A 13,714-nucleotide genomic window follows, 5' to 3' on the forward strand; every position below is an offset into this window, starting at 1 on the left:
GTCCCACTGTCCAGCCACCAGTCTGGTTCTCCCACTGTTCAGCCACCAGCCTGGCTGTCCCACTCTCCAGCCACCAGTCTGGTTGTCCCACTTTCCAGCCACCAGTCTGGTTCTCCCACTGTTCAACCACCAGCCTGGTTGTCCCACTCTCCAGCCACCAGTCTGGTTGTCCCACTTTCCAGCCACCAGTCTTGTTCTCCCACTGTTCAGCCACCAGCCTGGCTGTCCCACTCTCCAGCCACCAGTCTGGTTGTCCCAGTGTCCAGCCCCCAGTCTGGTTGTCCCACTGTCCACCCACAAGTCTGGGTGTCCCACTGTCCAGCCACCAGTCTGGTTCCCCCACTGTCCAGCCACCAGTCTAGTTGTCCCAATGTCCAGCCACCAGTCTGGTTCCCCCATTATCCAGCCACCAGACTAGTTGTCCCACTGTCCAGCCACCAATCTGGTTGTCCCAATATCCAGCCACCAGTCTGGTTGTCCCAATGTCCAGGCCCCAGCCTGTTTGTCCCACTGTCCAGCCACCAGTCTGGTTCCCCCATTGTCCAGCCACCAGTCTGGTTGTCCCAATGTCCAGGCACCAGTCTGTTTGTCCCAATGTCCAGCCACCAGTCTAGTTGTCCCAATGTCCAGGCACCAGTCTGGTTGTCCCAATGTCCAGCCACCTGTCTGGTTGTCCCAATGTCCAGCCACCAGTCTAGTTGTCCCAATGTCCAGGCACCAGTCTGTTGGTCCCAATGTCCAGCCACCAGTCTAATTATCCCACTGTCCAGCCACCAGTCTGGTTGTCCCACTTTCCAGCCACCAGTCTGGTTCTCCCACTGTTCAGCCACAAGCCTGGTTGTCCCACTATCCAGCCACCAGCCTGTTTGTTCCAGTGTCCTGTCACCAGCCTGGTTGTCCCACTATCCAGCCACCAGCCTGGTTGTCCCACTATTCAGCCACCCGTCTGGTTGTCCCAGTGTCCAGCCACCAGTCTGGTTGTCCCAATGTCCAGCCACTAGTATTGGTGTCCCACTGTCTAGCCACCAATCTGGTTGTCCCAATGTCCAGCCACCAGTCTGGTTGTCCCAATGTCCAGCCACCAGTCTGATTGTCCCACTGTCCAGCCACCAGTCTGGTTCTCCCACTGTCCAGCCACTAGTCTAGTTTCCCACTGTCCAGCCACCAATCTGGTTGTCACAATGTCCAGCCACCAGTCTGGTTGTCCCAATGTCCAGCCACCAGTCTGGTTGTCCCACTGTCCAGCCACCAGTCTGGTTGTCCCACTGTCCAGCCACCTATACTCTAGTTGTCCCACTATCAAGCCACCAGCCTGTTTGTCCCACTGTCAACCCACCAGCCTGGTTATCCCACTATCCAGCCACCATTTTGGGTGTCCCACTATCCAGCCACCAGCCTGGTTGTCCTTCTGTCAAGCCACCAGCCTGGTTATCCCACTATCCAGTCACCTATACTCTAGTTGTCCCACCTTCCAGCCACCTATACTCTAGTTGTCCCACTATCCAGCCACCTTTACTCTAGTTGTCCCCCTATCCAGCCACCAGCCTGTTTGTCCTACTGTCAAGCCACCAGCCTGGTTATCCCACTATCCAGCAACCAGCCTGGTTGTCCCACTATCCAGCCAACAGTCTGGTTGTCCCACTATCCAGCCACCTATACTCTAGTTGTCCCACTATCCAGCAACCAGCAGGCACCAGCCTGTTTGTCCTGCTGTCAAGCCTCCAGCCTGGTTATCCCAGTATCCAGCAACCAGCAGGCACCAGCCTGTTTGTCCTACTGCCAAGCCCCCAGCCTGGTTATCCCATTAGCCAGCAACCAGCCTGGTTGTTCCACTATTCAGCCACCAGCCTGGACGTCCCACTATTCAGCAACCAGCCTGTTTATCCCACTGTCCAGCCACCAGTCTGGTTGTCCCATTGTCCAGCCACCAGTCTGGTTGTCCCACTGTCCAGCCACCAGTCTGGTTTTCCTACTGTCCAGCCACCAGTCTAGTTGTCCCACTGTCCATCCACCAATCTGGTTGTCCCAATGTCCAGCCACCAGTCTGGTTGTCCCAATGTCCAGCCACCAGTCTGGTTGTTCCACTGTCTAGCTACCAGTCTGGGTGTTCCACTGTCAATCCACCAGCCTGGTTGTCCCACTATCAAGCCACCAGCCTGTTTGTCCCACTGTCAAGCCACCAGCCTGTTTGTCCTACTGTCAAGCCACCAGCCTGGTTATCCCACTATCCAGCCACCAGCCTGGTTGTCCCACTATCCAGCCAACAGTCTAGTTGTCCCACTATCCAGCCACCTATATTCTAGTTGTCCCACTATCCAGCCACCTATACTCTAGTTGTCCCACTATCCTGCCACCGTTACATTTCAAAAACAAAAATACAGATGAACCAATCAGTGGACAGGTTTTTAAATGTATTGTAACTGCAAAAAACAGCACCACGAATGTATGATGTTATACCATCTATGTATGTGATACTGGTTAGTGCTAACTGCATAGTTGGTGTCTGTAGAACATTTACTTATGTAGGTAGATATACAGGTGTCCTATCGTGGTTTTGGTGTGTCAACAAGTTCTAAAGTATTTTGTTTCGTTTTGTTGAATAGAGTGGTGATGTGGCATCAATGTACTTGACTGACAACTTGGAGGCCGCCTACACTATGTGTCGGGTATGGTATATTATAACTCAAACAACGGACAATACAATACATACAATTACGTCACACACATATACAGTACACTTTATAACAACCAGTCCTGGTCAGACAATACAGTGCATACAATTACGTCACACATATATACAGTACACTTTATTACAATTACGTCACACATATATACAGTACACTTTATTACAACCAGTCCTGGTCAGACATGGAGTTGGAATTAGAAATAACTACCAGGTATATTTAGAACAATTGGAGAAATATCTTTAATAAGTCACAACTGTTCTGTATATCTTCTATACAGTTATTGACTTTTAGAGAGGTGCATACAAGGAATTATTACCCGAGAAGGACTATTTTCACTATGATCAGATATAATGTTAAATGTTACCTTTTAAAGAATTATGATTCAACACAATTACAAAGAAACCTGTCTAATCTGACATCCTTCTGGACAAAATGTTGCTCAGATCTGGGATCTTAGATGAGATTTATGAAGTAACTCTTTCTTTTCAGTTTATTAAGGTTCTGCTGAGCAAAAACGGTTTGGCAACAAATTTCATTTTCATGTGAAATGGAAAGAATTCAAGGCAATTCTGTTACATAACCAGAATGCCTACACATACATGTAGTTTGCAAAAAGCATGTTTTCTCCTACTTTTGTCACTTCTCTAACATGGCCATCTTCTTTCATGTTGATTGTCTTTAATATGACATCACAGTGATGGAGTTCGCACATTGACTATTAAAAATTGGAATCTACTACCCCAATTGACTAGTGGTATTCAAAATTAATTTCTACCCCTGTATTATTGATGATGTATAATCTAGACTCTTGAACTTTATCAAGGGAACATTCATCTAAAAAAATAATAGAACTCTCCACACCTGAATTTCGACGGGCATTTAACAAAAGGGCATAGCTTCATAAATAAGGGAGGTAACTCAAATTTCTATACTTCACTCACATCCTATCAATGAAAGTGTTACATGTAACAATTATCATTCAAAACATAAGGGGAGGTAACACCAATGTGTTTTATTTTATTGACATTCCCTCGGTCTCAGTGTAGGAGTTCTGTGTACTAAGAGCCATTCAAATTGGTGTAGTACTTTGGAAGGAGTGGTGTGAATATGTTTTGGTTGGAATGTTTTTATACTAAGAATAACTCCCATTACAAATAGCTGGATCATTAATTAAACATTGATTTAATAGCTGGATCTGGAGTAAGACAGAAAAATCTCAACCCTCGTGGTCAGATTCTTAAAAGTCTGGCCTCGGCAACTCTTCAGGCTAGACATTGAAGAATCTCCCCTTGAGGGTTGAGATTTTTCTGTCTTACTCCTTAAAGTGGGGAGTGATTATATTTCTCCTTAATCAAATACAAGGCATACTTCCATGAAATACTAATGTTGATTTCATAATTTCCAGCGAATTGGAGATATCTTCCGTGATCTGCTATTGTTGATGTGACGTCATTGCATTGTGACATGACATCATACAAATGTTATGACAGGGGCCGGAATCCCCCCATCTTTACTCTAGGGTAAGACAGAGATATCTTTCCCTAACCAGAAATGTGGATATCTCAGTCCAATGGGGAGAGCCTAGTATAATAAGAAGTGTATGTATAAGGTGTTCTATGATATTACTCTTTACTTCTAATTACCTGTAACTTCCTAGCGCCTTGCTTGGCAACACCTCACCTTTAGCTTTAATGTTAAATGTTCACCCAGGTAAGGAAGGCAATGGGTTCTTTCCCAAGGCCAGGACATACCAAAGTCCTTAAAAATGGAGTTGTTATTCTCTGCTTAACATTCAACATGTTGCGTAATGACAACAACTGGTTCACCCGTTGTCAGTATAATGTGACCGGGCGCAATGCTGTGCTGGGTACCTTCGGCATGTTATTTCAGTGAGATACTGGCACTGTGAAATTGGCATCAGATCCGCACTTGTCACAAGGAGGCAAATACACCAATATACAATATGTCTCTGGCACACATACACACATGCATGCTTACACTACAGACATGGATGCACATCCTTAAACGACCTTAGCTGTTAATAGGATGTTAAACAAAATAAAACTAAAACCACTCATTACTGTTTAAGATAAGGTGTTTGACTGGTGTCAATTGATGGTTTTCAGATAAGACAGAATTCGACAGCGTGCATCATCCTGAGTAACCTGTGTGTACTCACCTGGTACGAGTTTGACGGTACCAATGCCAATCGAGCGTGTAACATGTACAAGGAGATCGAGGCTGCCACGTACGTATCAGTTACATCCAACATATTATTTAAACCTAGAACCTTTGTATAGATTTTGTGATCTCAGAGAATGTCAAGATTTCCTGTTGTACAGAAACATTTACATCTTCTGACAGATGGATTTTGCAAAACAACACTAGATAAACGTTTTTGTCGAATCGCGATTTGCTTACTAGGCAACTTTGAAGGTTAAAGATCCCTACAAACAAGAACTCTGAATTGTTGTAGAAATGATATTTTATTGGACTGTAATTTGATTGTTCACATTTTTATTTTTATTTGCATGTGAAAATGTGGGGGAAAAAGATACTTCTAATTCACAGTTGTTGATTCTGATTGGTTGTTGATTCTGATTGGTCGTTGATTATGATCTGATGTTGATTCTGATTGGTTGTTGATTCTGATTGGTCGTTGATTCTGATTGGTCGTTGATTCTGATTGGTTGTTGATTCTAATCTGATGTTGATTCTGATTGGTTGATGATTAGGCCTGAGAGTTTGCCCATGCTGTACTATGAGGAAGGGAACGGAGACAGAATACTGGAGGACACCTCACAGACGACTGTCTACACATTCAACCCTGTGTCCTACCTCAACTTCCAGGTGGCTCGCTACAGTATCGATGGCAAGTTCCTTGGCATATCACCCGTCACCAATGGTCTTCTACAGCTGTGTACAGACACAACGAAAAAACTGGACGCAGCCTACACCTTCGGAACTTATTACTCACAGTCGGTAGGTTTTAAGTTAGGGATGTTCCAAAATTAACCGTAGGGGAGGGGTGAGAGGCATTCCTTCCGAGACCCCATCACCCACACATTTTTTAAAGTGATTTATGTATATAATAAATGGTAGGTAGGCAGATATCGTTTTAACCCCACCCCCCACCCCCTATCCATAATATAATAATACAGGTGTCTCCCACCTTCCCAATATTATATGCAATTATGGAATAGCCCTTACACACTCTTTGTATCTACAATAGGTTTCCAAGGTTGCAAAATTAATAAATTCTTTATTAAAATTTGTCTGGAATGTATTTATGGCACTTATGCCAACAAAAATGGCTGCAACATACTTGGATGGAATCAGTGACTTGTGGCCTACAGGAAATCGATCTGTAACCAACCCCAGGTTTTTTTCCTTCTTTCAATTTTTTTTATTCAAACAGGCCACTTGAAACTGTTACAGTAAAATAGGCATCCCTACTCTACAGCTACTTGCAAAACACTGCTTTATCATAAGGTTTGTTTAGTAGGATACTACATGTAGTATAGAGTATGTATTACATCTGCTGACAATGCTGACTCTGGGATATATTTTATACTACTCCTAGATAGAAGATTAAACTCATTTCACCCCTGAAATTTCATAATGAACTATTCCAACCTTTGAATTGGAAGAGTTCAAATGTGTCTTCAAGGGTGAATGAGTTAATTCAATTGCAGTTTAGTTAATACAGTCGAACCTCGTTATCTCGAACTCGTATAACTCGAAGACCCCGTTGAACTCGAAGTATTTCATCGGGGTCCCGGCCAAAACTCTTCTTAATCTTAGTAATAAAAACTCTGATAATTCGAACTCGAAAAACTCGAAAAACTCGGATATCCCGAAGTGAAACATAGGTCCCAACAACGTAAATCCTACATAAAAATATCTCCTACCTCGAAGTTTCTTAAGATTCACAAGTCTATCATGTATTCTTTAATTATTTGATTCATATTAGACGCAGTGCTACGGTAAACATCGTTCTAAATGAGCAGCCTACGCTCGGTCATAATTAATTCTATTTAACTTATGGCATTAAAATGTGCTTGACTGTAAATACACTTTGTTCAAATAAAGAAACAAATTTCATCAATGTTGATTAACAACAATTAGTACTCACTGCGAGCCCATAAACAATTTGAATGGCACTTTATTTACACCAAAGCTGCCGACACATTCTAACCGGAAAATGGGTCAAAGTGTGCGGTCATGCGTAAATAAGCTCAACAGTAAAAATCACAACGTCGTGTTGAGGAAATGTCAAGTGTCATTGGAGTCTATCAATGTGAAAATGTTTCTTGATTAACTCATACCCATTTGTGGAATGTCGAAATCAACTGAGCAATCCAACGTGTACGCTCCAGTACAGTGATTTGTGTAAAGACTTGCGCACTTTCATTTCCGCATTGAGATTTCTATCAGCATAGCACGAGGTCGGAGACAGCATGTGTCTTTTATTGTAATATTAATTAATTAATAAGATTATGAATAAGTTGTTATTTTTTATTTTATATAGTTATCTTTTTGTCATTTATCCGACTGTTTAAATACGTTGATTGTCAGAGAAATCAACGACATATATAGCCTCATATTGTTAGCAAGCTTTATGCCAAACATAGGAACTCGCTTAACTCGAATACTCGGATAACTCGAAGTTTCCCAACGATCCCGTCGACTTCGAGATAACGAGGTTCGACTGTAGTTAATTATGAGCTTATAACTATCACACGTAGTTAATATTAATTCAACAAGCTAACACTGAGATGTATGGGCTGTAATTTTCCCTGTGTACTTACAGTGTTCTATTCCGGCGATTGACCTGTGGGACCAGACTAAGTACCCGATGGAGTTCTACGACATGTGTATCCTTCAGTAGACCGCTCACTCCAACTCGACAAGAGGATTTACACCAGGGTTGGGATGAAGCCTGAGTTTCCTCTGGCCCTGACACCAGACTTAGACATATTGACAGATACTGTATAGCGCTTTAAATTTGCAGGGTTAATATTTTGCGGTTTCGTATTCAGTACATATCCGCACCCAAATCCCATGTGTCGTGCAAAGTATTATGAGAGTCATCATTTAGGGGTTTAACCTTGGAATACAGGTAAACCGTTTGAAAACACTAATCCCAACAGTCTCCATTTGCACGTGACTTCACTCGAGAGAAATCAAATGTGTATGTACCTTTGTAGGAGTAAACTGTAATCAATTAATCACCTACTGTGTACACATTAATATGTTGTGGCCACTTATATGTAAGTGTTGTTTTAACATGGACTGTCCAGTTGTTCAGTGATAATCTGATTTGATTTATTTAAGCTTGCATAACAGCATTGGGTTGTAAGTATTTTCAACATGTTGTGATAAGGTCCGTAAAATTGGTTAACATTTTCGCTGTTTCGCTGGTGTTTAGAATTCACGGATATAAGTCAAAGCGTGAATGTAGCGAAATTAAAACCCCTGCAAAATATAACTGCTATACAGTAGATGTCTAGTCTGGTGTGGGGCCAGAGCGCACTACTTTATGAAAACGTGGAATTCTCCAACACCGTTTGGTATCGGAGCGTTTTAGGGCCAGAGGAAACGTGGGCTAGGTTGGGATGTTACCATTAGTGTTGTCAAGTAGTTTTGGCTCAAATCTCGCCACACTGGGTTTAAACTTGGTCAAAATGCTGTAGAACAACTGGAACTATTATAGCTACCTTGTATATATGAATTAAGCATTAATATTGACTAAAATTTACCCTAACTTCATTTTTATAAAAAGAAAAAAATCTGATGAAAAAAAAATGTCCCAATGAGGTGGGGCTTACTCTGCCCTGGTTAAGGGTTTCCAGTTTAGGTAGTTTTTTCCACCACATGGGCACATGTCACAATGTCTCCTGACAATGAGTTAAGTAATATCAATGATAGTTAGTAATCAGCTGGAGTGTGTTCACAAATTATGATGTGTGTGAATTGTAATCCAACATGTTAGAATCCTTGACCAATATTTAGATCTTAAATTCACCAAGACTGGCGCCGAACAGATGTATAAAACTCCGCTGAGGATATTGAACTACGTCAGCAGTGGTAGCACCGTCAACACAGGTAAGACTCCGGTGTCGCTCGGACATATTATTGTAGTCACCTTGGTGGCCATCTTGAATTTCTCAAAATCTAGACGATACAAGGATGGTATCATACAGTGCTTTAACCAGTAGGATAGGGCCATTAGTATGAATGTGAATAAGAGTAGTTATTATATACAGATTATACTTTTGGGTTCAGGCTTAAGCCAGGTAATATAACTTTGAGACTGAGTTCGCTTCTAAGAGACAAGGTTCTGATATGTAGAAATGAATTAGAATAAGGCTTTTTCAGTTTTTCCGGTATTAGTTGGGGAGCGTTTTTTTTGGGGGGGGGGGGGGGGATTTTCATTTATTTTGCATTGACGATTATATGTATGCATAAACAAAAACATTTAGAAATACATCATTGAGTTATACTTTTGTGATTACGCCTATTGTGAGGCAAGGTAAGGTCTTCACATCACTCCTGGTTACCCATAGTAAACAGGAGCAATGTGATGTGCTCATTTTAATCAGAAAAATTGTGACTCAGTGGAGAATTAATTGTTTGTCAAATTTTCAGAGCAACCTGCTCATTTTTTCAAGATGGTTTCAATAGAACGTACAGCAATTTACAAAATAATTTAACAAAATTACAGTTGTTTACAAAAACAGGATGAAGTCTTTTCTATGCAGGTCAAAAATCAAGACCAGATGATCATTTGTTTAGGGGAGATAACTATACACCTATATGTACAATGTGTAAGGTAGAATACATCTTAAATACTGCCAGGAGAGGAAAAATGCACGACCAGACCATGGTTCCAACCCGGGACCTTCTGAACTCTAGACAGACGCTCAACCAATTGAGCTACCTGGTCGCCGTCGATTGACCCAGTCCAGATCCGCTATAATCCTCCCTCCGTTTTTAAAAGTCTTTGCCCCTTAAGACAACACTATTTACAACCCAGGTTTGGGTGTCCTCTTGTCAAGTTTTCACCAGGTACTTGAAACAAGGGTTGGTCACAGGCACCAAATGTAAAAGGAGCGGAAAACTGCATGGCCAGACTGGGGTTTGAACCCTGGACCCTATAAACTTTAGACAGACACTAAACCAATTGAGCTACCTTGTCGCCAACGATAAACCCAGTCCAGTTTGTCTAGATGTCAAATTATGTGAATGTCGTCAATGGTCACATGTCTGTGTACCATACAAAAGAGTGTCATTGACTGAATCAAGTCAAAGTTACCATTCACAAAGAATAATATGCATATTTTGGAATTCTATTGGATAGGAGAGTTAAAAGTTTCGAAGAAGGTGACATATAGCCTTAAGAGCTAGTATACATGATTTATGTATTTCAGGATCCGACGCTCAGGACTGGCAGCTGGTGAGGCGATTCTTCATGGTGGACAACGTGGCTTCAGGACCAGGTAACGATTTAACGTAAACCGTATAACATCAGCTGTGTACTGAGATGTCAGAGGATTGCGATGATGACATCAGGGTTTGGTGCAGTCAGTGATCAGCTGTATAGATGATAAAATATTTACGGTAGGGGTGTCACAATACGCCAGGAGGGTATCACGATATATTGCAATACAGAATGAACATATTGCGATACGTGTCCCGATACATTGTCAAATGAAGGATGTGCTCAATTTTATATTAAGTTGTCAGAATGTTATCAAACTTTATCATATATAATATGGATTACATAGATTTAAGATTTTTGTTAAACCAAACTTTGATTACAAAATTTGAACTATTAAAAGCCTGCTTTATGCTTATTGGCATATCTGTTATAATTTATAATAATCTAATAATTCAAATAATCTATAATAATTTGCAAAGTTAACACACTAAGCAAATCCATAAAAATATGCTTTTGAAAAATATTACGATACAGCAATATTTCATCTCTGTATTGTGGTACGATACAATATACCTGTGTATTGTGATATACCTGTCTTCTGATATATTGTGACAGCCCTAATTTACGGTCACCGTAGATAGCACAAAATGAAATTAAGCAGCGAATACTAATACCATGAATGATGTTCTCCGTGACTATGTACGATATATTTACAGACGGAAAACGCCTGTTTACCCATTTACTGTCACACAATGATACCTAACAATTCAATATCGCATTTTACCTCATTTTCACAAAATATTTGTAAAAAGGATCCAATACTCTAAAACAAAAGCACCCTTGTGAGAGTGATAATTTAACCTAGCATGGTTTGATACCAGCGAACTAGCTCTGATAGAGACAACCACGAAATATTAGCTAAATTAAGGAACATAACAGTACATGTATATGGAAAGAGTAAGGTACCGTATTTGACCGCAAATAAGCCCCCATCCCTAGTGGAAAAAAATAGACCAAAAGTAGGGAGGGGGCTTAATTGCGAGCAACCCCCCCTGTTCACAAATGTTGGCCATCTTGGATATACCACTGTTTTGATCTATGACCACAAAAATTAACATACTTTTTTTTTGAGAGGGAGACAAAGTTAGGGATGGGGCTTAATTGCAGACACCCTCCCTGTTACCAGGACATTTGCCAAATTGGGGAGGGGGCTTATTTGCGGTCAAATACAGTATATTATGAATCTGTTGCTTGGTATATATCGAAGCCAGCTAAGTCGAGTTTACTTCATCGGGCTTTCATCGAGTTAAAAAAACATATCAAATCATTGTTTCTGGCAGCAGAACAAAAATCCTGTCAGCCACTGAAAACACTTCTTTTGCATTATAATGACATATGCATTTTTCAAACTTTTCCTGCTAGTGAATTTTATTTAAACAGTTTCAGAATTAAAAAGCTTGCCAGTTCAAAGATGTTTTTTATTCAATGAATAGCACTTTGTTTCACTGTGATCTGTTGGTAAATTAGCAGATTATTAAAAGCGTTTGGTTTCTGATAACATTTGGTTGGTTGTTTCTTGCTACATTGTTTGATGGTTGAGTGTAACCTTGTCTGTGGCAGTGTCTCCACCCGAGTATGTGCGGTATGTGAAGAGTATTGAGATAATCGTCCGACTGACTGAGACCGGGGACGGCACTATATACCCGCCGTATTTCAACATCGAGTACGATCAGGTGTCTCTGACGAGTGCCAACGAAGGCGCTACTATTTCTGTAAGTATTCTTATCACTCTTGACATCTCGGGGTAAACTCTACTTATTTGATCTGAAAAATCTGTGTGTTTAACTCATTTACCCCTGAAAACACATTTGAACTCTTCAAATTCAAAGGTTAGAATAGTTTATTATGAAATTTCAGGGGTGAATGAGTTGTGCAAATGAACCACAGGTGCTAGCCTCGTCTGTCAATACACTCACTGTGTATGAGTGTAGTTACAGACGAGACTAGTACCTGTGAATGAACTAGTTCCGATACATTTTTCATTGGTAATTACTATAATTTATTCGCTTGTCATCAATGTTTACAGCCAACCTTCACGGTCACATACTGGATGTCGCAGATCAAGTTCCGACGAGACTTCCAGATCGCGACAGGAACCCTTTCCACTCTTGGTATACTGTATGCTGGGTACAGGGCCTGGGTGTGGTCCAAACGTGCGGGCAAACTGGCAATCGACTTTGGAACAATCCTCAATTTTATGTTCTTTGCAGCAGGCTCCCTTGCGAATGTCTTCTTCGTTATCTCCTTTGGTATTGCATTTTACTTCCTCATCTTCTTCAAGGTGAGTATGGCGTATGTTAACGTCTTAAAGTGTGTACCAAGTGTTTTGTAGGATAAGTCGTTCTTCTACACATTTGTTTCCTGGATCATTTATAAATAAAAAATGATTAAAATAATCTGTTTGTGTGTTTATGAAGTTTCTCTAATAAGATTAAATGTGTTTATGAAGTTTCTCTTATAAGATTAAATTTATTGAAATACTTGGAGTTTTTAAGGATCAGATCAGATTCTTTGTAGTACTCTGTTTGTTTGTGAAGATTGTTGACAAGTTTTTATCAACTTTCGTGGATATCCTAATATTAACAAACAGTACACACGTATACCATTCAAATTTGATGTATTTATTAGCTCACCGGGTCCGAAGGACCAAGGTGAGCTTATGCCATACCGTGGCGTCCGTCGTCCGTCCGTCTGTCTGTCATCCGCCCGTCAACAATTTCTGTAAATGACTTCTTCTTCTTAACCAATGAATGGAATTTAACTAAATTTGACTAGAAGCATCCGTAGGTGGTGGGGATTCAAAATTGTACAAATGGTGGGGCTGACCCCCCAGGGTGCTGAGGGGCGGGGCAAGAAGGGGGCAATTTTGCTATATTGCTTTAAGCGCCTTCTTCTCTGGAACTAAGAGATGGATATCAACCATATTTGACTGGAAGTATCCCTAGGTGGTGGCGATTCAAAATTGTACAAACCGAACCCCTAGGGACCTAGTTTCTTAGTCACAGCTTGGAAACAGTTGAGAGCCCCACTCTATAACCATATATACAATTGCTGAATATAAAGAGATGAATGCACCTATGCTTCCAGGATGGCCTTGGGGACTGCCCCACCCTTGGAGACTTAACCCCATGGGTCATAACTTCGAAATGGTTAAGATCCCCACCCCAAAACTATATATACAAGGGTTGGGCAGAAAGAGACGAATGCAGTCATGATATTAGAATTGACCCCAGGGTCTGCCCCACCAGCCCCACCCTTGCAGACTTAACCCCAGGGCCATAACTTTAAAACTGTTAAGATCCCCACCCCAAAACTATATATACAAATGCTGGGCAAAAAGAGACAAATGCAGTCACGATATTAGAATTGATCCTGGGGTCATGCCACAACCCTAGGGACCTAGTTTCTGAGTCACAGCTTGGAAACAGTTGAGATCCCCACCCCATAACCATACATAAAATTGCTGGGTATGAAAAATCTAATACAGATATGCTACAAGGATTGGCCTGGGAGTCTGGCATAT

General features: G+C 41.3%; 1 protein-coding gene across 1 annotated transcript in view; it reads left to right on the top strand.

Annotated features, from left to right (window-relative positions):
* Window positions 1-13,714, top strand: part of LOC110451852 (meckelin-like) — a 34,253-nt gene that overhangs the window by 8,075 nt on the left and 12,464 nt on the right. Inside the window, exons 7-14 of the mRNA XM_021500065.1 lie at window positions 2,604-2,666; window positions 4,814-4,935; window positions 5,423-5,669; window positions 7,501-7,564; window positions 8,703-8,795; window positions 10,121-10,189; window positions 11,752-11,903; window positions 12,218-12,472. Of these exons, the coding sequence (XP_021355740.1) occupies window positions 2,604-2,666; window positions 4,814-4,935; window positions 5,423-5,669; window positions 7,501-7,564; window positions 8,703-8,795; window positions 10,121-10,189; window positions 11,752-11,903; window positions 12,218-12,472 (1,065 nt within the window). The remainder of the gene's footprint in view (window positions 1-2,603; window positions 2,667-4,813; window positions 4,936-5,422; window positions 5,670-7,500; window positions 7,565-8,702; window positions 8,796-10,120; window positions 10,190-11,751; window positions 11,904-12,217; window positions 12,473-13,714) is intronic.

This window comes from Mizuhopecten yessoensis, unplaced genomic scaffold (genome assembly GCF_002113885.1).
Source record: "Mizuhopecten yessoensis strain PY_sf001 unplaced genomic scaffold, ASM211388v2 scaffold6215, whole genome shotgun sequence".
Classification (NCBI taxonomy): Eukaryota; Metazoa; Mollusca; class Bivalvia; order Pectinida; family Pectinidae; genus Mizuhopecten; species Mizuhopecten yessoensis.